This window comes from Pseudophryne corroboree, chromosome 7 (genome assembly GCF_028390025.1).
Source record: "Pseudophryne corroboree isolate aPseCor3 chromosome 7, aPseCor3.hap2, whole genome shotgun sequence".
Lineage (NCBI taxonomy): Eukaryota > Metazoa > Chordata > Amphibia > Anura > Myobatrachidae > Pseudophryne > Pseudophryne corroboree.
Window position 1 is genome coordinate 267,044,955 of NC_086450.1, and position 27,790 is coordinate 267,072,744.

Below are 27,790 nucleotides of genomic sequence, written 5' to 3' on the forward strand. Positions count from 1 at the left end.
ATGTTACCACAACAAACCTGCCAAAAGAGGACAGGCCACCAAAACTCACAGACCAGGCAAGGAGGGCATTAACTAGAGAGGCAGCACAAGAGACCAAAGGTAACCCTGAAGGAGCAGCAGAGTTCCACAGCAGAGACTGTTGTATCTGCGCATGTGACCACAATAAGCCGTACACTTTATAGAGCTGGGCGTTATGGAAGTGTGGCCAGAAAAAAGCCTTTGCTTAGTGTTAAAAATAAGGAGGCATGTTCTGAGTGTGCCAAAAGGCATGTGGACAGCTCCCCAAATGTATGGAGGAAGGTGCTCTGGTTAGATAAGACTAAAATTTAACTTTTCGGCCACCAAGGAAAACGCTATGTCTGGCGCAAACCCAACACATCCCATCACCCCAAGAACACCATCCCCACAGTATAACATGGTGGTGGCAGCATCATGCTGTGGGGATGTTTTTCAGCAGCAGGGACTGGGAAACTGTTTCGAGTCAAGGGGAAGACGGATGGTGCTAAATACAGGGATATTCTTGAGCAAAACCTGTTTGTCTGCCTGTGATTTGAGACTAAAATGGAGGTTCACCTTCCAGCAGGACAATGACCCGAAGCATACTGCTAAAGCCACACTCGTGTGGTTTAAGGGGAAACATTTAAATGTGTTGGAATGGCCTAATCAAAGCCAAGATCTCCATCCAATTGAGAATCTGTGGTCAGACTTGAAGATTGCTGTTCACAAGCGGAAACTATCCAGCATGAAGAAGCTGGAGCAGTTATGGAAAGCTCATAGAGACTTATCCAAAGCGACTTACGGCTGTAATTTCCGCAAAAGGTGGCTCTACAAAATACTGACTTTAGGGCGGTGAATGCACGCTGACGTTTTCTGTTATTTTGCCCTATTTGCTGTTTGCTTCACAATAAAAAATAAATAAAATCTTCAAAGTTGTAGGCATGTTCTGTGAATGAAACGATGCAAACCTTTAAACAATCCATTTTAATTCCAGGTTGTGGGGCAACAGAACATGAAAAATGCAAAGGAGGGGGGGGGGGGGGGGGTGAATACTTTAGCAAGGCTCTGTAGATGCTCCAAAGAGGGGATGGCCAACCTCAAAAAACACCATTGCTAGTTTGGTTACATTTGCCATTTGTGAGGCTTATTTGTCTTCTGACTTGCCTGTTCCTACCCCACTGCATGCTCATTCGACTCATGCTGTTGGTGCTTCCTGGGCAGTTCTCCATGGTGCCTCAGTGGAACAGCTGTGCAGAGGTGCGACCTGGTCAACACCACTACCAAAATCTAATTTTTCCATACATTTGATATGGAGGACGCACAGCTGGGTGAGATACATACCAGCTCACACCACAACACACCGTACAACTGGATTACCAAGAAAACCAAATAACAGTATGAACGAAAAAACAGCAACAAGCTGAACATGACCGATACACAACCTTCGTGTAACCGAAACCAACAAGTAACAATACAACTGCAAGTAACAGTACGCACTGGGATGGGCGCCCAGCATCCTCTACGGACTAGGAGAAAAGGATTTACCGGTAGGTATTAAAATCCTATTTTCTCTTACGTCCTAGAGGATGCTGGGGACTCCAAAAGGACCATGGGGTCTATACCAAAGCTCCAGACCGGGCGGGAGAGTGCGGACGACTCTGCAGCACCGATTGAGCAAACATGAGGTCCTCATCAGCCAGGGTATCAAACTTTTAGAATTTAGCAAAAGTGTTTGAACCCGACCACGTAGCTGCTCAGCAAAGCTGAAGTGCCGAGACCCCTCGGGCAGCCGCCCAAGTTGAGCCCACCTTCCTGGTAGAATGGGCCTTCACCGACTTCGGCAACGGCAATCCAGCCGTAGAATGAGCGTGCTGAATCGCATACAAATCCAGCCCACAATAGTCTACTTGGAAGCAGGATTTCCAATCTTGTTGGAAGCATACAGGACAAACAGAGCCTCTGTTTTTCTCACAAGAGCCGTTCTGGCGACATAAATCTTCAACGCTCTTACCACATCGAGAGATTTTGGCACCGCCACGGTGTCCGTAGCCACTGGCACCACAATAGGTTGGTCTATGTGAAACTAAGAAACCACCTTCGGCAGAAATTGTTGACGAGTCCTCAGTTCCGCTCTATCCACATGGAAAATCAAATATGGGCTCTTGTGAGACAAAGCCGCCAATTCCGACACCCGTCTTGCGGACGCCAAGGCCAAAAGCATGACCACTTTCCAAATGAGAAATTTCAACTCAACCTTTCGCAAAGGTTCAAACCAGTGAGACATAAGAAATTGTAACACCACGTCAAAACCCCACGGTGCCATGGGTGGCACAAATGGAGGATGGATATGCAGCACTCCCTTCACGAAAGTCTGAACTTCAGGAAGGGCGGCCAATTCTTTTTGAAAGAAAATAGATAAAGCCGCAATCTTCACTTTGATGGAACCTAATTTTAGGCCTGCATCCACACCTGCCTGCAAAAAATGGAGGAAACGACCCAGCTGAAACTCCTCCGCAGGAGAGTGGGAATGACTTCCCCGGGAATACCCTATCGTACTAGAATTTGGCGTTCAACCTCAATGCCATCAAACACAGCCGCGGTAAGTCCTGAAATACGCATGTCCCTTGCAGTAACAGGTCCTCTCTGAGAGGAAGCGGCCAAGGATCTTCTATGAGCAATTCCTGAAGATCTGGATACCAGGCCCTCCGTGGCCAATCTGGAACGACGAGTACTGCCGGAACTCTTGTTCATCTTATGATCCTCAACACTTTCGGAATGAGGGGAAGAGGAGGGAACACATATACCGACTGAAACACCCACGGAGTTACCAGGGCGTCCACTGCACTGGCTTGGGGGTCCCTTGACCTGGAACTGTACCTCGGAAGCTTCTTGTTGAGGCGAGACGCCATCATGTCTATTTGAGGAATTCCCCAACGCCTTGTCACTTCTGCAAATACCTCTTGATGAAGAGCCCACTCTCCCGGATGGAGATTGTGTCTGCTGAGGAAGTCTGCTTCCCAGTTGTCCACGCCCAGAAGGAAGACTGCTGACAGAGCGCTCACGTGCTTCTCCGCCCAGCTGAGAACTCTTGTGGCCTCCGCCATTGCCGCTCTGCTCCTTGTTCTGCCCTGACGGGTTACGTACGCTACCACTGCTACGTTGTCCGACTGAATCAGGACAGGTAGACCTCGAAGAAGGTGTTCCGCTTCCAGAAGGCCGTTGTAAATGGCTCTTAACTCCAGAACGTTTATGTGGAGACAAGTTTCCTGGCTTGACCATTTTCCCTGGAAACTTCTTCCTAGCGTAACTGCTCCCCAGCCTCGGAGACTTGCATCCGTGGTCAGCAGAACCCAATCCTGGATTCCGAACCTGCGTCCCTCTAGAAGGTGAGAACTTTGCAGCCCCCACAGGAGAGAAATCCTGGTCCTTGAAGACTTATTTTCCGGTGCAAGTGCAGGTGAGACCCGGACCATTTGTCCAGCAGGTCCCACTGAAACACCCTTGCATGAAACCTGCCAAACGGAATGGCTTCGTCAGCCGCAACCATCTTCCCTCGCACTCGAGTGCATTGATGAATCGATACTCTTGCCGGTTTCAGAATCTCCTTGACCATGCATTGTATTTCCAGAGCCTTTTCCGCTGGAAGAAACACTCTTTGCAGTTCCGTGTCCAGGCTCATGCCCAAGAAAGGCAGCCGAGTTGTCTGAATCAACTGAGATTTTGGCAAATTTAGAATCCAACCATGATGTTGCAGAACCGTCAGGGAGAGTTCCACATTTCTTGGCAACTGCTCCTTCGATCTTGCCTTTATCAGGAGATCATCCAAGTACGGGATAATTGTGACACCTTGCTTGCGTAGGAGCACCATCATTTCCGTCATAACTTTGGTGAAGACCCTCGGGCCGTGGAAAGCCCAAACGGCAACGTCTGAAATTGGTAATGACAATCCTGCACCGCAAATCTCCGGAACGCCTGATGTGGAGGATATATCGTGATGTGCAAGTAGGCATCTTTTATATCTACTGACGCCATAAAATCCCCCCCCTTCTAGACTGGAGATCACTGCCCGAAGAGATTCCATTTTGAACTTGAAAGTTTTTTAAATACAGATTGAGGGATTTTAGGTTTAGGTTCAGGATTGGTCTGACCGAGCCATCCGGCTTTGGTACGACAAAGAGGCTTGAATAAAACCCTTCTCCCCGTTGGGACTGGGGTACCGGGACAATGACACACTGTTGACACAGCTTTTGTATTGCCGCACTCACTACTTCCCTTTCTGGGACAGAAACTGGCAAGGCTGATTTGAAAAATCGGTGGGGGGGCAGGTCCTGAAACTCCAGTTTGTATCCTTGGGACACTATTTCTAACACCCAAGGATCTAGGCCCGAGTGGACCCAGACCTGACTGAAGAGTCTGAGATGCGCCCCCACAAGCACGGACTCCCGTAAGGGAGCCCCAGCGTCATGCGGTGGACTTGCCAGAGGCCGGGGAGGACTTTTGGTCCTGGGAGCCTGACGCAGCAGGCGCCCTTTTTCCCCTTCCTCTACCTTTTGAAGCAAGGAAGGACGAGCCTCTACCTTTTTTTGTATCTATTAGGCCGAAAGGAATGCATCTGATAATGGGGTGCCTTTTTCTGTTGTGCTGGAACATAAGGAAGAAAAGGTGACTTACCCGCTGTAGCTGTAGACACCAGGTCAGCGAGGCCGTCCCCAAACAAGACACTACCTTTATAAGGGAGAGCTTCCATAGATTTCTTGGAGTCGGCATCAGCATTCCATTGATGAATCCACAGCGCTCTCCTGGCCGAGACAGCTATGGCATTGGCCCTTGATCCCAAGAGGCCAATATCTCTCGCCGCATCCTTTAGGTAAGCTGCAGCGTCCCTGATATAACCGAGAGTCAAAAGAATGTTATCCCTATCCAGGGTATCCATATCAGATGCCAAATTATCAGCCCACTTAGCAATAGCACTACTCACCCAAGCCGACGCCACGGCAGGTCTGAGGAGTGCACCCGTAGTGACATAAATAGCTTTTAATGTCGTTTCCTGCTTACAGGATCCTTGAGGGCAGCAGTGTCGGGAGACGGAAGTGCCACCTTCTTGGACAGCCGGGAGAGGGCCTTGTCCACATTGGGAGATGACTCCCACTTTTCCCTGTTGACAGAGGAGAAAGGATATGCCATAAAAATTCTCTTGGGAACCTGCCACCTTTTGTCAGGCGATTCCCAAGCTTTCTCACAAAGAGCATTCAGTTCATGAGAGGGGGGAAACGTCACCTCAGGCTTTTTCCCTTTATATAAACAAACCCTTGTATCTGGAACAGCAGGCACTTCAGAAATATGTAAAACATCTTTAATTGCCACAGTCATGTACTGAATACTCTTCACCACTCTTGGATGTAAACTGGCCTCACTAAAGTCGACACTGGAATCAGAATCCGTGTCGGTATCAGAATCCGCCATCTGGGTAAATTAATGCTTTTGTGACCCCGAGGGTGCCTGTACCTGGGATAAGGCTTCCTCCATAGATTTTCTCCACGTTTGTGTCTGAGAATCAGATTTATCCAGCCTCTTAGACAATAATGCCACATTTGCATTCAATGTACTTAACATGGCCACCCAATCGGCAGTCAGCGGTGCCGACAGAGACACTCCCAACTCTTTCTCTGCGCCCCCAGTAACCTCCTCCGGGGAGGAGCACTCAGCCTCAGACATGTCGACACACCGTACCGACATACACACACTCGTAAAAGGGGACAGACCCACAGAGAAGCCTGTTAGAGAGAACACAGAGGGAGTATACCAGCTCACACCCCAGCGCCCATATACTACAAAAAAAATAATATATGATCACTGCGCTGCTTTGATAGCACCAAATAACTGTTTTGCTCCCTTTACTTGTCAAGGAGAGTGGAGGTCCCGGGCCAGCGTCTCTGTATGTCTGTGAAGAGAAAAAATGGCGCTGGTAAGCTGTGAGGGCTAAGCCACGCTCCCTCCCGGCGCGCTGTAGTCCTGCACAAATTTTAATATTTAGACTGCCTAGGCACTTATATATATGTTTTTGCCAGTGTTATTAGCTCCAGTAAATTGCTGCCCAGGGCACCCCCCCTGCGCCCTGCACCATGTGAGTGCCGTTGGTGTATGTGTGGGAGCATGGCGCGCAGCGCGACCGCTGCGCTGTACCTCCATTACTGAAGTCTTCTGCCATCACTGAAGTCTTCTTGCTTCTTTATACTCACCCCACTTCTTTCTTCTGGCTTCCGTGAGGGGGTTGACGGCGCGTCTCATGGAACAAGCAGCTAGGCGCACCAAGTGATCGAACCCTCTGGAGCTAATGGTGTCCAGTAGTGTAAGAAGCAGAGCCTTTAACTCAGAAGAAGTAGGTCTGACTTCTCTCCCCTCACTCCCACGAAGCAGGGGGCCTGTAGCCAGCAGGTCTCCCTGTAAATAAAAAACCTAACATAAAGTATTTTCAGAGAAACTCAGGAGAGCTCCCCTAGTGTGTCCAGTCTCTCTGGGCACACAATCTAACTGAGGTCTGGAGGACGGGCATAGAGGGAGGAGCCAGTTCACACCAAGTCAAAGTCTTTTAGTGTGCCCATGTCTCCTGCGGATCCCATCTATACCCCATGGTCCTTTTGGAGTCCCCAGCATCCTCTAGGACGTAAGAGAAAATAATTTTTCGAACGCACCAGATGAATGAATCGTTGGCTTACTTGCGTTTTAGACTTTGAGGAATTGTTTGGAGGATAACTGAGTATTACTAGTGACTTTATGGCCATTATTCCAGTTATCACTTAGCATACAGTACATGTGACTGTATTGTCCCAATTGGAATAAGACTGGGTTGCATATATTGTTTTAACATCTATTTTTCTGCACCACACATTGGATGGAATTTTTGGACTTCATATACCGATTTTGAAATAATACTGTTTTATTTAGTGACTATATATTTTTTTAATGACCATACACCCCTACACCATAGGAGTGGCATATCTTACCCTAGAGATAGAGATCTTGACATTTTTTTACTTTTTTCAACGTTTACAAAGTCATTAGTGATTATCATAAGTTGTGAGCGGCACTTTCCTGCGTGGAGTGCGGTGATAATATTGTTAAATTTTTTGTTAAATGAACTTGAAAGCCTGAGATTGGATGCTAAGATGGTTGAATGGATAAGATCTTGGTTGCAGGATAGGAAATAGAGAGTTGTAGTAAATGGAGTGCATTCACAGGAGGGGAAATGTTACCAGTGGAGCTCCCCTGAGATCTGTACTTGGACCAGTGCTTTTTAATTTCTTTGTTGATGAGATTGCAAATGGTATTGAAGGGAATTATGCCTCTTTGCAAATGACACAAAGGTATGCAACAGGGTAGATGCACCAGGAGGGGTAAAACAAATGATTGAGGATCTAGGTAGACTAGAGTAATGGTCAGGAAAGTTGCAATTACAATTTAATGCCAAATGCAAAATCATGCACTTGGGTCTTAAAAATCTAAAATCTAGATATAGTATTAATGGCACTATATTGGAAAAGAGATCTAGGATTCACTATTACAGGTGACTTAATGGCAGGTAAGCAATGTAAAAAAAAAAACAATGAGGAAGGCAAGTCAAATGCTTGGTTATTTAGGGACAGAAAGCAGCAGAAAGAAAGAAGAAATAATGCCACTGTATAGGTCATTGGTATGGCCTCATCTAGAATACTGTGTTCAATTCTGGAGGCCATATCTTCAGAAGGATATTATTACATTATAGAGACTGAACAAAGAAGAGCAACTAAAATGGTGCATGGCCTACATCACAAAACTTACCTGGAAATACTAGAAGACTAAAACATCTTTATATTTATAGTTTGGCTAAGAGAAGGGAAAGGGGGACATGATAGAAACTTTCACATATATCATGGGTTTTAACAAGGTACAGGAAGGAGACATTTTTCAAATGAAGAGAAGTATTAGAACACAAGGACATGCACTAAAACTGGGGAAACCTGAGGAAAAATTACTTCACAGAAAGGGTAATAGACAAGTGGAATAGCCTCCCATCAGAGGTGGTAGAGGCTAAGACAGTAGAACAATTTAAACATGCATGGGATAGACAGAAGGCTATGCACCGCTTGCATAGATTTGCGTGTTGTTAATCCTGGTCAAGAACGAACCATCCAAGGCCCATCTAAGATGCATTGTGGGCGTAGGTTGCCTCTGGTAATATTTGCAATTGGTTTCTACCAATAACAGAACATCCAGGTTGAGGGGAAAATAAAAAAAATTAAAATGTTAAAAAAAAAATGAATACAGAGACATAAACAGCATAATTAAAACAATGGTGACAGCACTTTAAATTCTGTGGTAAAGGGAATCAAAGTAAAAATAAAGGCGTAAGCTTAAACAGGATGCATGACTTATTTTGTGCCTAGCATCTACCTCAGTCGCTTGTGCAATATGCACACAACCAACTGCTTGCAACAAAACTGCAGCACGAGACCCCTAACCAAGTAATTGTGTGAAGAACATAGCTGAGCTGCGTTTGCCCTGGAACCAGTCTCTGTGCAGTGAAACTCACAGAACAGCAGTTACTCTGTGTGTCGAAGCCAATGTTGCTTACCAGAGTGTCCAGACACGCTCTGCGTGGGTCCAGCAACTCACACAGGGGGATCTGCCAGGAGTGGATTTGAAGGGCTGCAAGCAGTAGTGGGGACCCAGAAACAAGCACAGTCCGAAGGCATCAGGGGCATGGTGAAAATGGAGTGCCAAGCAGCAGGCCACAGACATCAGTGGAATTCCACAACGTGGTGAGGGCAGCTGACTGGTGTAAGTAAGACCACTGGGAGTCCACTCTTGAGAGGTCCTCAGGCCGGAGATCACAGTGCTCGGCAGGGCAGCGACTGATCAGCTCGGCTGGGCAGGCATTTTTAGTATGATCGGTGGTGGGCTGGCGGAACAGGGTGGACACCCAAACAATTCCAGATGATCCTGTGGGGTGGAGTCTTGTAGTTGCTGGAGAAGTGCTGCAGGCAGGGGATGGGAGGCTAGCCAATGCCGTGGTCATCAAGGAAGTAGTGATCGAGTCCAGCTGTGAAGCGGCAGTTTACGGTGGAGTGAAGCATGTTGTGTGAGTGTTGGCAGGTCCATGACCCTGCAGTCAGGGTCTCAATACAGTGGCAGCAGCGTGTACCACCCCAGCGGGGGGGACAATCAGGTCTGGAGCAATGTGGGGGGTCTCAGCAGGGGACTCAAATGCTGATGCAATCGGTTTAGCTTGGTACAGTGCAGGATCCTCTCTGAGTGAAACATTGAGGGGTCCATAGGATGTTTAACAAGCACAAAGGGAGAGAAAAGTTGCCTTGAAATGGTGCACAATATTTTATAAATAAAATTTAACTTTTAATAGTAATATTAAAAAGAACTTGCGTAATATTAAAATAAAGAGACACAAATGAAAGGATAGAAAAAGAATATGTTTTTTTTTTTTAAAGTGTATAAGTCACTGTGCACAGGGTGTCCACCCAAAATGTGCCATATAGGTTAGTTATTAATAATTTATCAAGATTATTATTATTATTATTATTTATATTTGTTTCGACAAATAAGGTCCATGAAGTCAAGCCCAATAACGATAGGTTAGTACTTATTGTTCATTATTATCTGGATTAATATTCCAAAAGTTTGTTTCCATTCATAATTCTACTCCTCTTTGAATTAACGACAGCAGGTTTCTCCTTATAGTTTAACTAAATCTTGATGTTAAGCCATAATATATTTGCAGAGTTCTTGCTCTCGTGAAGTTGGTGATGCAAATGGGATTGATGTCTATAATGAATGATCTATAATTTAGTTTAATATCTTTATAGATGACATACCAAATTCTTTATGACATACCAAATTCTTTGACATACCAAATTCTTTATGACATACCAAATTCTTCTCACAGAGCAGTAAATGTAGGTGGCAGAGTTTTAGAATGTGCAGTTGTAGCTACAGATCATTCATTCAGTTATAGATCATTCATTATAGACATCAATCCCATTTGCATCACCAACTTCACGAGAGCAAGAACTTTGCAAATATATTATGGCTTAACATCAAGATTTAGTTAAACTATAAGGAGAAACCTGCTGACAGTGAGGTCATTAATTCAAAGAGGAGTAGAATTATGAATGGAAACATACTTTTGGAATATTAATCCAGATAATAATGAACAATAAGTACTAACCTATAGTTATTGGGCTTGACTGCATGGACCTTATTTGTCAAAACAAATATAAATACGGTAATAATAATAATAATAATAATCTTGATAAGTTATTAATAACTAACCTATGTGGCACATTTTGGGTGGACACCCTGTGCACAGTGACTTGTACACTTTTAAAAAAAAAACATTATTTTTCTGGGACTCGGGATAGACAGCAAAAAGGTCGACAAACCTTAGGTTGACGCCAATTGGTCGACACGCCTTAGGTTGACATGGCCAAAAGGTCGACAGGAACAAGGTCGACATGGTAAAAGGTCGACATGAGGTTTTTTTGTGTAGTTTTCTTTGTAGAGTGACCGGGAACCCCAATTAGTGCACCGCGTCCCTCGCATGGCTCGCTTCGCTCCGCACAGATTACCATTCCAATCGTAGTCGCATGGATCGTTAAGTATGAAAAGGTTCCAAAAAAGAAAAAAATCGTGAAAAACTCATGTCGACCTTTTTCCATGTCGACCTTTTGTCCATGTCGACCTAAGGGTTGTCGACCTTTTGTCGTCGACCTAAGGTTTGTCAACCAATTGGCGTCGACCTAAGGTTTGTCGACCTTTTTGTTGTCGATCTGGAGTCCGGATACCTCTTTTTCTATCCTTTCATTTGTGTGTCTTTATTTTAATATTTCACAAGTTCTTTTTAATATTACTATTAAAAGTTAAATTTTATTTATAAAATATTGTGCACCATTTCAAGGCAACTTTTCTCTCTCCCTTGTTAAATGCTAATCCTTGCCTTTTGTAGCACCTCCCACCATAGTATATTGATAAGAGTGATAAGGGTAACATTTTGGAGGGGGCCTCTCTGTAAAATATTCGACTTGTGCGACCTTTTCTTGCCTTTGGGTCCATAGGATGGTAAGCTGGACCCCATGGAGAGAGCCCCCGGCACATCTGCTTAGGCTGCCGTTGCCCAAATAAGTGTCTAAGGCCGTGTACACACGGTGAGATTCGGACTTATCCGATTCTCACTGTGCGACGGGGGGCCGGGTCGGCACTTAGCCAGTATCGCAAGCACATAATGAGTGTGCTTGCGATCCTGGTTCTGTGCGATTTTGGCTAAGTGTCAATCCTGACTATCTCTTCTATAGAGATAGTCAGGATTGACTTGCCTGCACAGCCTATTTTTTCTGCCGATGCCGACCGCGCGGGGCCGCGCATCGGATCGGGATCGCAAGGTGACTGTCACCTTGCGATCTGCACTATCTTTTCTATATAGTCAGAATCGGAAGAAAAGATCTTACCGTGTGTATACACCTTAACAGAACTTGGATATTTGTTTATATAGTGTTTGCTTGAAGCTGCATACTGTAGTTTGTGGTGTTTCTTTGTATGTAATAGTTGGGCCAAGAGCCAGTTGAATTCATTTGTGCCTGCAAGTCACTTGGTATCCTGTAGGACACTACCTGAGAGGCTATTTCACACGTTTATGTACATACATTAATACCTTTAATGTGATATTAATTGATGAGCATAAACATATATTTTCTTTTTTGTAGGAATGAAAAATGCCATGACTACTATTCCACAGAGTTTCTGTATAATCTCTACTCAGCTGAAGGAAAAGGAATTTTTGACTGCAGGACCAATGTTCTTGGACACTTACAGCAAGTATGTTAAACTGCTGTAACATTATATGGCAAATTTGAATTTTAAAAGCAAAACTTATTTCCTGTAGCTTAAGTATTTGACAATCATCTGTTGCAGTTATAATGTTAGCTTTAATGAGGGTAAAATATGTTTTTTTATTAAAATGCAAGTACAGTAAGGCAAACTGAGGTCAACTTGTGGGACTGGTCCAGAGCTGTGTGAAAGCTTAGTTGGTGCGACTCAACTCCTCAACTGGTATTATTGTGTGTACAGATATTGAAAGTGGGCGTCTCAGTGCTTGCACATTCGGCAGCACAGATGTACACCAGGGAAGGAGTTTGGATCGGCATAAAGTTGCAGACTGCCAAAAGACACTGCTGCGTGCGCTTATCCATTCACCTCTGAATCGGACCCTGTATTTCTCTTACGTCCTAGAGGATACTGGAGTACACATTAGTACCATGGGATATAGATTGGTCCACTAGGAGCCATGAGCACTTTAAGAACTTGATAGTGTGGGCTGGCTCCTACCTCTATACCCCTCCTACCAGACTCCATTTAGAAAATTTGCCCGGAGGAGCCAGTCATGCCTGAGGAAGCTCCTGAAGAGTTTTCTACATTTATTTTGCTGTTTGTTGTTTTCAGACAGCATTGTTTGGCAACAGCCTGTCTGCTTCGTGGGACGTAGGGGGATGAACAGCCCAACCTCCTCCAGGGTTAATGGCCCCGTTCCCGGCTGACAGGACACTGAGCTCCTGAGGGTCCTATTCCCAAGCCCCACCACGTCAAGCGTACAGACCCGCAGCACGCCGCCACCCCTAACAGAGCCAGAAGACAGAGTGGTGAGTAGACTGCCGGTGTCCCGGTTAGTAGGTCACCGGCTTCAATGGCGGCATAAGGGTATGGAGCGCAGCTCTGACATGCAGGCTGCGCTCCAGAGCTCAGGATGACATGCGGTCCGTGTGTCCCACTGTGAGGGGCGCGCTTAGCCACTAATGAAGTACCCACACTGGCAAACTAGCTTCCTGGGGTTCTAACCCACTGTTAAGCAACAAACATACCTCAGCCAGTATAAAAAAACGGGAAGACCGCGCGTCATTACGGGGCGGGGCTTCACTATGAGCGGATCCAGAAGCTCACCAGTGCCATTTTCCCTCTACAGCTCTACACAGACAGACTGGCAGGGATGCGCTGCCCTTCCACAAAGACTTCAGCTTGCCTCAGCGGTACCAGGGGGTCATAGCAAAGGGGGGGAGCAGTATTAGAATACTGAGCCTTTATTACAAAACAAATGCTTAGTTTGCGACCCAGCTACAATATAATTAACTATAAGGGCGCTGTGTGGCTGGCTCCATCATACTCTGTGTCTCCCTAGATCTGTGCTTTTAACCTATTCCTCACTGTATGTGTGTGTGTTCTTTTACATTTACTATGTTAAAGGAGTGTGTTTCATGCACAGCAGAGTGTTTCTCTCAGTCTGGGGGCTCACTGCCGTGTACTCAGGATAGTACACATTCTCAAGCTAGTGGATCTGAACCAGTATGGTTAGATTCGTTAAAAGGGATGATTTCAAATAGATTATCCCAAAATGAGAAGGAGACGCAATACTTAAGGCAATCATTTGATGACCTGGTGAATAGAGATTCAGTGGTCATTCCAGCGTCTCAGACCCCTGCCATTTGTCCACAGTAGCGTACCCTGGCCCAAATCATGCAGGCTGATACCGATGATGATGATGATGATGTATCAGACCCAGAGGAAAGTGAGGTGGACTCGGGAGGGGGGGATGCTGCTTTGTCACAGGGAATACACATCCCTGATAAGGTATCAGAGGACGAGGAGGAATCTTATTTTAATGGGAAAAAGAAATCCTCAGCTACTTTCCCTGCATCTAAGGAATTAAATTCCCTATTTGAAGCAACTTGGTAAACCCTGACAAGAAGTTTTAGGTCCCAAAACGGTTACTCACATCCTTCCCGTTTCCCCAGGATGATAGGAAAAAATGGGAAAACCCACCGATAGTTGATGCATCGGTTTCTAGGCTGTCTCGTAAGATAGATTTACCTGCTCCTGGGGCAGCTTCCTTGAAGGATGCTGCAGACCGCAAGATTGAGACCACTCTCAAATCTCTGTATACAGCTGCGGGGGTGGCCCAGAGAACCACTATAGCTTGTGCATGGATCTCTAGGGCCATTGCAAAATGGTCAGGTAATCTAATTGACGGATTAGATTCCTTATCCAGGGGGGAGATAATTTTACTCCTACAACATATACAGGATTCTGCTAACTTTATGGTGGAGCCCATAAAGGAAATTGGTTTACTCAATGCACGCACCACTGCCATGGCAGTGTCAGCACACAGGGGCTTGTGGCTACGCCAGTGGACTGCAGACACAGATTCCAGGAAATGTGTGGAAAGCCTACCTTTCACAGGTGGAGCCCTTTTTGGAGATGAACTGGATATGTGGATATCCAAGGCTATGGCGGGTAAGTCTACATACCTTCCTTCCGCAGCTCCCCCGGCTAGAAAATTCTACACTGCTCCAACTCTGCTGTTCTTTTGGACATCGAAGTTTAAAACCAAAACCAAAGGTTCTTCTACGGCCTTTAGAGGCAATAGAGGTAAACCCAGAAAAGCAGCAACTGCAGGTTCACAGGAACAGAACCCCAGTTCTGCTGCTTTTTAAGCCTTCAGCATGACGGTGGACCGCACTGCCTGGAAGACAGGCAGGTGGGAGCCCTTTTGAGACATATGGGCAACGTCATGCCAGGATTCCTGGGTCAAAGATCTTATAGCCCAGGGCTACAGACTGGAGTTTCAGGAACTCCTACCTCACAGATTCTTCAAATCAGGTTTACCAGCTTCTCAAGAAGCAAGTATGACTTTACAGGACGCAATTGTAAAACTGGTACAGACTCAGGTCATTGTTCCAGTTCCACTTCAGCTACAAGGTCAGGGTTGTTATTATTCCAACCTGTTTGTAGTTCCGAAACCGGACGGTTCGGTAAGGCCCATTTTAAATCTCAAGTTCAAGATGGAGTCTCTGAGAGCGGTGATCTCAGGTCTAGAGGAAGGGGAATTCTTGGTGTCTCTGGATATCAAGGATGAGTACTCATATTCCGATTTGGCCACCTCATCAAGCATATCTAAGGTTTGCCTTACAGGACTGTCACTACCAGTTCCAGGCCCTGCCATTTGGCCTCTCTACGGCACCAAGGGTGTTCACCAAGGTAATGGCAGAGATGATGTTTCTCCTCCGCAAACAGGGAGTGAACATAATACCATACCTGGACGATCTGCTGATAAAAGCACCATCCATGGAGAGGTTGTTAGACAACATTGCCCTCTCAACCCGACTGCTCCAGGATCATGGGTGGATTCTGAACCTACCAAAATCTCATCTGGAACCAACACAGAGGCTTCCGTTCCTGGGGATGATACAGGATACGGAGGCACAGAAGGTGTTCCTTCTGTTGGAAAAGGCATTGGTGATCCAGTCGATGGTGCGGGATGTTCTAAGACAATCCCGGATATCGGTGCATCTACTGTATGCATTCGCCTTGTGGGGAAAAACATATGACTATGTTTTTAAATAAGACTTATTTGTATATTTTAGTATATGTGCCTTTAGATATTATACACACACACGTTCCTAGTATTGAGCCAAACAGGTGGATACTCAGGTGACTGCACTTATGATTTAATTAACTCCTGGTCCCTATAAGAATGGAGACTGGGTGGTAACCGAATACTTTCTCCCTCTGAGGAAATGACCAGTGTATGTAGGTCGAGAAACGCGTCAGGGTTTATTCGGACTTGGGATCCCGGCACTCTCCATTTGTGCTTTGGATATTCATCACAATTTCTGCACCGCACCAGTGGATCCGCTTTCACCATAGCCACCTGCAGTGGTCCGCCTTGCTAAACGGGGACCGTGGCCGTCATCCACTCCACTCGGGAGTTTGCGGTACAGCCGTCTGGTGCATGGTGATTTTCAGTGCCGTGAAGCTGAACGCATCCGGATGCGGTAAGCGGCTATTTATTGAAAGATTCCATAAGTGTGCTTTAGGGAGAGCGGTAGACGGAGCCGCTGTAAAGCACACTGGAAGACGGATTTTTATATACAAAGCTGCTATCCTTTTGGAATATAAAGTGCTGGAACAAGCAGCACATCTGTTATCTGATAATCCAATATAAGTGATTTTCCGGATTAAATAACTTTTTAGAAGTGAATAATTTGCAAAAAAAGTTATTTAAACACAAATTGATGAACTCATTGCTCTAAATAGAAGGAGCGTTTGACTGTCTAATTTGGAATCCATTATTGCATTAAATGGACTGTAAGCTGGAGGATCCCATTTGTTCATAATTTTATGTTTTATCAATTACACATATATATATATAATATATTGTATTCCTTGTGCAGTTTTAATTAAATATTGCTAATTCAGTCTGCTTGCGCTCTCTACTCCCTTGTTTTTTTTGTTGTCTTTGTAGGTTTGCTAATACCTATACTTTTGAGAGCAGCGAGCAGCATATCAGCCTAGGCTCTTAGAGGCGCCTTTATTTTCTCTTTTGGAGCCTTGTGGGGAAGATGGGGGCAGCTTATGAGGCACTGCAGTACGGAAGATTTCACGCAAGGCCCTTCCAGCTGGATCTGTTGGACAAATGGTCTGGATCGCATCTTCACATGCACCAGAGGATACGTATGTCGCCGAAAGCCAGGATTTCCCTTCTGTGGTGGCTTCAGACTTCTCACCTGAACGAAGGCCGGAGGTTCAGGATTCAAAATTGGATTCTGCTAACCACAGACGCAAGCCTCAGAGGTTGGGGAGCAGTCACCCAGGGGGAACAGTTCCAAGGAAGATGGTCAAATCAGGAAGCCATTCTTCCGGTCAACATTCTGGAACTAAGGGACATATACAATGCCCTTCTACAGGCATCGCATCTTCTTCAAGATCAAGCCATTCAGGTTCACTCAGACAATGTGACGGCAGTAACGTACATAAACCGACAGGGCGGACCGAAAAGCAGAGCAGCAATGTCAGAAGTAACAAGGATTCTCCTCTGGGCAGAAAGGCACGCTGTGGCGTTGTCCGCGATCTTCATTCCGGGAGTAGACAACTGGGAAGCAGACTTCCTCAGCAGACACGACCTCCACCCTGCAGAGTGGGGCCTTCACCCAGAGGTGCTTGACACGTCGGTGGGGAATTCCACAAATCGACATGATGGCCTCTCGTCTCAACAAAAAGTTCAAGTGGACCCACAAACAGTGGCAGTGGATGCTTTGGTGACTCCATGGGTCTACCAGATGGTGTACGTGTTTCCACCACTCCCATTGATCCCAAAGATTCTCAAGAATAAAAAGGGAAAAGGTTCAAGCAATTCTCATTGCTTCGGACTGGCCAAGAAGGGCCTGGTATGCGGATCTACTGGAGATGCTCTAGAGGACCCATGGCCTCTACCTCTTCGCAAGGACCTTCTCCAGCAGAGGCCGTTCATCAATCAAGACTTACCGCGGCTACGTTTGACGACATGGAGGTTGAGCGTCAAATTCTAGCCCGGAAAGGGATCCCGGATAGGGTTATTCCATCCCTGATACAAGCCAGAAAGGGAATAACGTCTAAACATTACCACCATATTTGGAAAAAATACGTCTCTTGGTGTGAGAACAGGAAATTTCCTGTGGTTAAATTTCAACTGGAACATTTTCTCATTTTTCTGCAGTCAGGTGTGGATGTGGGCCTACGTTTGGGCTCCATAAAAGTCCAGATTTCGGCCTTATCCATTTTCTTCCAGAAACAATTGGCTTCTCTCCCTGAGGTTCAGACATTTTTGAAGGGGGTTCTGCACATCCAACCACCCTTTGTGCCGGCTACGGCACCTTGGGATCTCAACGTGGTGTTGCAGTTCCTGCAATCGGAATGGTTTGAGCCTTTGCAGGACGTAGACGTCAAGTTTCTTATGTGGAAGGCCGTCACACTGTTGGCCTTGGCTTCTGCGAGGTGTGTGTCGGAGCTGGGGGCGTTGTCTCACAAAAGCCCCTATTTGATTTTTCAAGAAGATAGGGCTGGACTCCGAACTCGTCCACAATTTCTTCCTAAGGTGGTGTCTTCTTTTCATATCAACCAACCTATTGTGGTTCTGGTAGTTACCGACACCTCTGCTACTTCAAAGTCCTTTGATGTGGTGAGGGCTTTGAAGATCTATGTGGAGTAGACAGCTTGTCACAGAATATCTGACTCGCTGTTTGTTCTTTATGATCTCAATAAAATTGGGTATCCTGCTTCAAAGCAGACATTTACACGCTGGATCAGGCTTACTATCCAGCATGCTTATTCCATGGCAGGTTTGCCGTGTCCAAAATCTGTACAGGCCCACTCTACTATGTCGGTGGGTTCTTCCTGGGCTGCTGCCCGGGTGTCTCGGCTTTACAGCTCTGCCGAGCAGCTACTTGGTCAGGTTCGAACACGTTTGATAAGTTCTACAAGTTCGATACTTTGGCCTCTGAGGCCCTTCAGTTTGCTCAGTCAGTTCTGCAGTAAACTCAGCACTCTCCCACTCTGTTTGGGAGCTTTGGTACATCCCCATGGTACTAATGTGGACCCCAATATCCTCTAGGACGTAAGAGAAAATAGGATTTTAATTAACTACCGGTAAATCCTTTTCTTGTAGTCCGTAGAGGATACTGGGCACCCGCCCACTGCTTCGTTTCTCCCTGCACTGTTACTTGGTTAAGTAATGTTGGTTCAGCGGGTGCTGTTCCTGGTTTAAAGTTTGTTTAGCTTGGCTTTCCTCTAGTTTGTGTGTGCTGGTTCGGAATCTCACCACTTTCCTTTTATATCCTTCTCTCAAAGTATGTCCATCTCCTCGGGCACAGTTTCCTAAGCTGAGTCTGGTAGGAGGTGCATAGAGCAGTGATCGCAAAAATGCGCTATAGCGCGTTTTTTACGCGCTATAGGCAGTGAGGGACTCAATTTTGAAATATGAGTGGGTCCTGCAGGACGCGCTCTGACTCACCCACCAATCGCCGCCGGCAGTATTCCCCGTCTCAACCAATCACCACCGCAGCGTCCCCAGTCTTCACAGCCAATCACTGCCGGGCCGGCAGCGGCTCCCATCTCCCCATTCAATTGCGCCCTGCCGCCAGCACACACCCATCCTACCTCTGTGCAGCTTCAATCTGCATTTCGGCATCCTCCTCCACGGACTCCGGGTAACAGGATTCGCTGGCTTTTGCAATCATCAGCGTGCTCTGTGCCGGCTGCAGGGTGGGCTCCCGTGCTGCTTAAGAAAACAGGCTGCATCTCACCAGGAACTGAGCGGCAGTGCACACCCCTTGTATTGAATATGCACCGCGATCAGCAACATTGGCGGCTTCGGGGCAGGGCACCAAGGTATGTGCTCCAGGACAGGGTTTCTGAATCATACTGTGCATTTACAGGGCTGCGGCAAGCTGATGCCCTAGTACAGTCTAATGCTGGCCGCACATAGCTTTAGGCATAGAGTAGAAACAGCGAGCAACCATTTACAGAGAGGACTGCAAGCTCCAGCCCCGCCCCCTCCATCCTGTGCGGCAGACCAGATTACAATCTAATGTCCCTCTTCTCTAACCCTCCCGTTGTCTCCCTCCTCCCAGTAGTAATGAAGTTTTTTTACTGTGTAGACTAGTACGGAGTTTGCAGACTGCAACCCATAACTCCCCCCTCCCACCCCCAGCCGACATAAGGCTGCTCTTCGTGCTCCTGGAGTTACAGGCAGCCTGCTGCTGGAGGGGCACAGAGGTTGTTGGACTTAAGAGCACTCTGGATTTGATTTATATGAAATCCCTGCACAATATGAACTTCAACTCTAGAGTGATTGCACTGGGAGACTGGTTTCCCGCTGTGTAGCAGCTGTCTGCAAACTACAGGTATGAAGTACACTGTGTGTAGCCTCCCTCTGCTCCAACCCTGTGTACACTGACACTGTAAAGTCAATATATGCCCCCATCCTGTGTATACTGAGACTGCGTCCTTGTCTGGGGGTTCAGTAGTGAAAGCCAGCGCAAGGGATCCCGACATAAGAAATACCAACATCGGGATCCTGAGTGAGAAAAAGCAAAAAGGGATGAGAAAGGGGTGTTTTACCCTCTCCCCTACTCCCCTAACCTCCCCCTCAGTGTCTAACCCTAACCTTCCCCGGTAAGGGTATAAACCTAACCCCCTGTCCCCGCTGCCTAAACCTATCCCTCCCACCCCACAGCCTAAGCCTAACCTTCGGAAGTGGGTGCCTAACGCCCCCCCTTCTCCCTGCACCCTAACCCTCCCAGGACGCAGGCTAAAATTAACCCCCTTTTCCCGCGGCATACCTCTCCTGTGCCATGGTGTGTGGTATTCTGACTGGCAGGATCTTGGCTGCATCCCCTTGTCTGTGCTCTCACCCCGTGTACACTGGCACTGTGTAGCACACCTGTGCCCATTCCCAGTATACACTGGCATCGATCCAAAGGGAGATCGCTCCCTCAGTGATCGCAAAAACACACTATAGCGCGTATTTTACTCCATAATGAGGACCGGGGACGCGTGCCGTTGTAGGCAGTCCTGTAGCTCCTTTGATCTCTCCGCCGGGTCCCGCTGCCAATCCTGTGGCTTCTTTGATGTCTCTGGGTCCAGCGGCCAATCCTGTGGTGCCTTTTAGGTATCCAGGTCCAGCGGCCAATCACGTGGATACAATGTGGTCTCCCTCTCAAACCCTTCCAATAGCCGGGCTTCCGGGAGGACTATTAGACGGGGAGGAGGAGCTGTTGGTGCCTTTCACTCCTGTATGCAGCTGCGGCACCCGGCATACTCAGAAGGCGGCCCGAACTGCAGCATTAACTGGCTTTCTCTGCGGCCACCTGTCTCCTCCTCATCCCAGCGCTGCTATTCACTTCTCCCCATCACCACCACGGCCACTCAGGATGCGGGGGCATGCGCCGGTGAATTCCAAGGCTCGGCGCGGCATCCGCAACGCTGAGTCCTGAGTGGCGGTGAGGAGTAGAAGCGAAGTGCCATTACATGCGCCCCACCAACCACACAGTGCCCATCATACACACACTGCCTATTACACCCCCCCAATACCAACACATTGGCCATTATACACACTCACACAGTGCCAATTATACACCCCCCCAATATTCACACATTGCCTATTACACACTCACAGTGCCAATCATACGCACTCCCCACAACATGTTCACAGTGCCCATTTAACACACACCCATCTGACACCCCCTCCACTGACACCCGTGATCATTGTGTCTGGGGACGACAACTGGGGGTCCGAGATGGTGGCTACAATGTGTCTAAGTGGTCACCTGGCGCAATGTGTATAACGTGCTCTGCCTGGCGCAATGTGTATAACGCGCTCTACCTGGTGCAATGTGTATAACGCGCTGTACCTGGTGCAATGTGTATAACGCGCTCTACCTGGTGCAATGTTTATATGTGCTTTACCTGGTACAATGTGTCTAAGTGTTCTACCTGGTGCAATGTATATATGTGCTCTACCTGGTGCAATGTTTATATGTGCTCTACCTGGTGCAATGTTTATATGTGCTCTACCTGGTGCAATGTATATAATGTGCTCTAACTGGTGCAATGTGTATAATAATGCACTCTAACTGGCGCAATGTGTATAACGTACTCTGCCTGCGCAATGTGTATAACGTTCTCTGCCTGCGCAATGTGTATAAAGTGCTCTACCTGGTGCAATGTGTATAATGTGCTCTACCTGGAGCAAAGTGTATAGCAAGCTGTACCTGGAGTAAAGTGTATAACGTGCTGTACCTGGAGCAAAGTGTATAACGTGCTCTACCTGGTGCAATATGTGTAACGTGCTCTACATGGTGCAATATGTATAACGTGCGCTACCTGGCGCAATATGTATAACGTGCGCTACCTGGCGCAGTGTGCATAGGCGGTTCTACCTGGTGCAATGTGTATAAGCGGCACTAGTGTGTGGTGTAATGTGAATTGGAACTTATGTGGTCATGCCCCTTCCCCATGAAGCCACGCCTCTTAAATTTTGCGGTGCGCACTGCCTATGCTTTGCGTTCTAGCAGGTGGAACACCAATTCACTTTATGCCTAGGGCACCAAAATGTCTAGTTACAGCTCTGGTGCAGGGTGTCCTGCATGCTACACAGCCCAGCAGCATTGTCACCCCATCCCCCCACCTTGCAACACTTTTGTAGTGTCCAAACAAGATTAAGATTAATAAGAACCTTCATTCCGATGGGACCCAGAAAAAGACCGGTAGGACACCAATTTTTAAAAGTGAGGGGTCCCTGGGACCCACTTTTTTTTTTTGATCAGCGCGATCACTGATAGAGGGAGGAGCCAGCCCACACTATCAAGTTCTTAAAGTGCCCATGGCTCCTAGTGGACCCGTCTATACCCCATGGTCCCCAGTATCCTCGACAGACTACGAGAAAAGGATTTACCGGTAGGTAATTAAAATCCTATTTTATGTGTGATGTCAAATAGATAATGAAAAAGAACATATTCCATTCATATAATGCATATGTTTGTATTCAGGAGATGTGTAATCATGTAAATGATCTGTTAAGAGAAATGTTTTGAACAGGAAATGAAACTTTCACCTAATCTAATAACCTTCATATCAGTATTTTTAGATGAGATACTAGCATTTTCTTGTCATATTCAGGGTGGTGCTCCTACTCCTTTTGATCGAAATTATGGCACAAAACTTGGAGTGAAGTCTATGCTGTGGATTTCTGAGAAACTGAGGGAGTCCTATCGCAGAGGTAAGTGTGAACCAAAACCATCACTTTTTTACATTATCTTCAATGAAAGGGATGTTTTATTACCTCTGGTCTTGTTCCCTTCATGTATAAACCTTCAATATATTAATGTATTTGTTTTATTTGAATTCTTCTGAGAGTGAGAGGGGTAATTTCAGTGATGATGGAGCTATGTGTACTCTATGGACATCACTTATTGCTTCTACGCTTCATGCAAATAATTTGATGGGTTTTCAGACCCACAATTGGACGAGGCTCTGCTGTCTCCCTGCTCACTCTAAAATGCTGTATGGAGCGTATAATATAACACAAATAGTGTGCTATCACATAAAGCACATTACAGTCTAGCAGAGTGACGAGGATAGCTATATAGAAAAAAAAACCCTCTTAAAATGTTGTAGAATTTCTATGCAGGATCTACATCTATAAGCTGTTCAACCATCACTGCAATTGCTACATAGGATTAGTAAAAAACATAATACCCATAAATTATTTATTGAGTTATTTGCAGTCTCATGTACTGTCTGTACTTACACATGCATGGCTTAGGGGGTAATTCAGATTTGATCGCAGCAGCAAATTTGTTAGCTAATGGGCAAAACCATGGGGGTAATTCCAAGTTGATCGCAGCAGGAAATTTTTTAGCAGTTGGCCAAAACCATGTTCACTGCAGGGGGGACAGATATAACATGTGCAGAGAGAGTTAGATTTGGGTGGGTTATTTTGTTTCTGTGCAGGGTAAATACTGGCTGCTTTATTTTTACACTGCAATTTAGATTGCAGATTGAACTCACCACACCCAAATCTATCTCTCTGCACATGTTATATCTGCCCCCCCTGCAGTGCACATGGTTTTGCCCAACTGCTAAAAAATATCCTGCTGCGATCAACTTGGAATTACCCGCCATGTGCACTGCAGGGGTGGCAGATATAACATTTGCAGAGAGTTGGATTTGGGTGGGTTATATTGTTTCTGTGCAGGGTAAATACGGTCTGCTTTATTTTTACACTGCAATTTAGATTTCAGTTTGAACGCACCCCACCCAAATCTAACTCTCTCTGCACATGTTATATCTGCCCCCCCCCCCTCCCTGAAGTGCACATGGTTTTGTCCATTAGCTAACAAATTTGCTGCCGTGATCAGATCTGAATTAGGCCCTTAATCTTTGTGCAATCATTTGCTACAGACAGGATCAGGATCAACCAGATAGCTGTGCAAGTGGATTGGGTCAGACAACAATTAACTATAAGTTTACTGTATATTGTAAGCTGAGCTTGGATCACTCAGTAGTTGCATAAGTGTACACAACTTAAACCAGTGTATTCTTAAAGTGGTAAATTTATTGCATCAATCTCATGATACAAAGATTTAAATTCAGATGGAAATCGCGGAGCAAGTATTTAATCAAAATCTTTGATATTCTGTAAGGATTGTAACTGGGGGATAAATTCATTATAAGGCATTCCTATACCACTGATAAATAATTGTTACATGCAGTACAACAAAATTTCCTAACAGTCCACTTTTTTATTTTTTTGGTCAGTTTGTGTATACACAGGGCCCAATTTAGAGTCCCCCGCAGATTCCTAACACAGCTAAGCAATTTGCAACATCTTGCGACGGTGCATTTCCATCTCATGCACCATCGAAAGTTACACCAGCCCTATAGCAGGTGCAGTTTTTCCTTCTGATTATGAACTCCTGTGTTAGCAGCAGGGCATCTTTGGACGCTGCGGTTTACAGCGACAAACGCCCCTGAAACGCCCACTGAAATTTTCAAACCCTAATTTGTAAAGTGTATACAAATCTGTAAAGTGTTTCTCTAATGTCCTAGTGGATACTGGGGAACTGTACCGTGGGGTATAGATCGGGTCCACTGGAGCCTGGCACTTTAAAACCTTTAGTGTGTGTATGTGTGGGCTGGCTCCTCCCTTCTATGCCCCTCCTACCAGACTCAGTTTAGAAAAATGTGCCCAAGGAGCCGGTTGCATTTCTCAGGAGCTCCAGAGAGTTTCCTTTATTTTTCTAGCATCCATAAGGTATATTGGGGAGACTTAGTACGATGGGGTATAGATGGGGTCCAGAGGAGCCGGTGCACTTAAAATTTCTTCATTGGGTGTGCTGGCTTCTCCCCTCTAACTGCCACCCACAGGCAGTTTAGAAAAAAGTTCTCTCAGGCAGTGGCGGAACTAGCGAGCGGTGGGCCCAGGTGCAACAAAATGTTTTGGGCCCCTCTCATCCCGTCCAAGTCCACCACCCTCAACCCCAAATTAGGGATTCTTTGCATGCGCCCATATAAAATATGTGTGTGTATATGTATGTATGTATGCATGTGTATATAGATATAGATATATATATATATATATATATTTATAGATATATATATATATATACATACATACAGGTAGGTGTGTGTGTGTGTGTGTGTGTGTGTGTGTGTGTGTGTGTGTGTGTGTGTGTGTGTGTGTGTGTGTATATATATACACACTGCTCAAAAAAATAAAGGGAACACTAAAACAACACATCCTAGATCTGAATGAATTAAATATTCTTATTAAATACTTTGTTCTTTACATAGTTGAATGTGCTGACAACAAAATCACACAAAAATTATCAATGGAAATCAAATTTATTAACCCATGGAGGTCTGGCTAAAGCATCCCTCCTGGACAATCTGTGGTGCAACGTGGCGTTGGTGGATGGAGCGAGACATGATGTCCCAGATGTGCTCAATTGGATTCAGGTCTGGGGAACGGGCGGGCCAGTCCATAGCATCAATGCCTTCGTCTTGCAGGAACTGCTGACACACTCCAGCCACATGAGGTCTAGCATTGTCTTGCATTAGGAGGAACCCAGGGCCAACAGCACCAGCATATGGTCTCACAAGGGGTCTGAGGATCTCATCTCGGTACCTAATGGCAGTCAGGCTACCTGTGGCGAGCACATGGAGGGCTGTGCGGCCCCCCAAAGAAATGCCACCCCACACCATTACTGACCCACTGCCAAACCGGTCATGCTGGAGGATGTTGCAGGCAGCAGAACGTTCTCCTTGTCGTCTCCAGACTGTCACGTCGGTCACATCTGCTCAGTCAACCTGCTTTCATCTGTGAAGAGCACAGGGCGCCAGTGGCGAATTTGCCAAACTTGGTGTTCTCTGGCAAATGCCAAACGTCCTGCATTGTGTTGGGCTGATGGCACAACCCCACCTGTGGACGTCGGGCCCTCTTACCACCCTCATGGAGTCTGCTTCTGATCGTTTGAGTAGAAACATGCACATTTGTGGCTTGCTGGAGGTCATTTTGCAGAGCTCTGGCAGTGCTCCTCCTGTTCCTCCTTGCACAAAGGCGGAGGTAGTGGTCCTGCTGCTGGGTTTTTGCCCTCCTACGGCCTCCTCCACGTCTCCTGATGTACTGGCCTGTCTCCTGGTAGCGCCTCCATGCTCTGGACACTACGCTGACAGACACCGCAAACCACAGTTCGCATTGATGTGCCATCCTGGATGAGCTGCACTACCTGAGCCACTTGTGTGGGTTGTAGACTCCGTCTCATGCTACCACTAGAGTGAAAGCACCGCCAGCTTTCAAAAGTGACCAAAGCATCAGCCAGAAAGCCTAGGAGCTGAGAAGTGGTCTGTGACCACCTGCAGAACAACTCCTTTATTCGGGGTGTCTTGCTAATTGCCTATAATTTCCACCTGTTGTCTATTCCATTTGCAAGTGGACAGTTTGATTTCACAGAAGTGTGATTGACTTGGAGTTACATTGTGTTGTTTAAGTGTTCCCTTTATTTTTTTGAGCAGTATATAAAACAGTGGGGCAAGTAGAAAAAAAATTGTTATTGGTAATGTGTGCGCACGCCAAAGGAGCGCGCGCACACCAAAAAATAGGTGTGGCCACATGCCACATGGGGCGTGGCCAATGACAATGGGTGCACTGCCAGATACACAGTGCCAGATTTGCCCGCACAGTGCAAGATACACACATGCTCCCACAGTGCAAGATACACATATGCCCTCACAGTGCTAGATATGCCCCCACATTGCAAGACACATGTGCCCCCACAGTGCTAGATATGCCCCCAGTGCCAGATACACATATTCCCCCACAGTGCTAGATATGCCCCCAGTGCCAGATACACATATTCCCCCACAGTGCTAGATATGCCCCCAGTGCCAGATACACATATTCCCCCACAGTGCTAGATATGCCCCCAGTGCCAGATACACATATTCCCCCACAGTGCTAGATATGCCCCCAGTGCCAGATACACATATTCCCCCACAGTGCTAGATATGCCCCCAGTGCCAGATACACATATTCCCCCACAGTGCTAGATATGCCCCCACATTGCCAGATACACATGCCCTCATAGAGCCAGATATGTCCCCACATACACACATATTCCCCAACGGTGCCAGATATGCCCCCATAGTGCCAGATATGCCCCCACAGTGCCAGATATGCTCTCACAGTGCCAGATATGCCCTCACAGTGCCAGATATGCCCCCACAGTGCCAGATATGATATGCCCCCACAGTGCCAGATATGCACTCATAGTGCTAGATATGCCCAGTCCACCCGTTTGGGCAACAGCATACCTGCACCGTGGGAGTTAGGGGGGTGATGGTCACCGGCCTTGTGAGGTATCAGAGCCGCTTCCCCGCTGCAGGATCACCGTCCTGAGAGGTTGTTTGTACAGTGGGGCACTGCGCCTTAGCTGTCGCAATCGCAGCAAGCCTCACACCCCTAACATATGCCTGAAGGTGATGTCTGTGGTGAGTACAAACTGGGGCCCCACTAGGGGGTCCCCCGGTTCACAGTGCGGCTGAACGCGGGTGCGGCATACGGGACCCTCCTGTGGAGGACCCGCTAGGGCCCCCATGTAAACTGGCTTGGAATAGCTTAACTTTGCCAGCATAAAAATCACTGTAGCTCCCTTACCATTTGGGGGGGCGGAGCTACCTCAGAGCTGGACCAGAGTCATTTTGGCGCCTTCCTCTGCTTCATGCAGCAGCAGCAAGCACAAACAGCTCTTCCTGACTCACAAGACACGCTGGAAAACTGGTACAGGGTGTAGCAAAGGGAGAGAGCCGCTATTGTACACAATCTGTGTCCTATATAGGACAGAGATCATCAGTGTTTCACTGTGTTAGTCACTGGCGCTGT

General features: G+C 46.7%; 1 protein-coding gene across 1 annotated transcript in view; it reads left to right on the plus strand.

Moving 5' to 3' along the window:
• Nucleotides 1-27,790, plus strand: part of PFKL (phosphofructokinase, liver type) — an 800,878-nt gene that overhangs the window by 678,964 nt on the left and 94,124 nt on the right. Inside the window, exons 19-20 of the mRNA XM_063934129.1 lie at nt 11,748-11,859; nt 22,528-22,627. Of these exons, the coding sequence (XP_063790199.1) occupies nt 11,748-11,859; nt 22,528-22,627 (212 nt within the window). The remainder of the gene's footprint in view (nt 1-11,747; nt 11,860-22,527; nt 22,628-27,790) is intronic.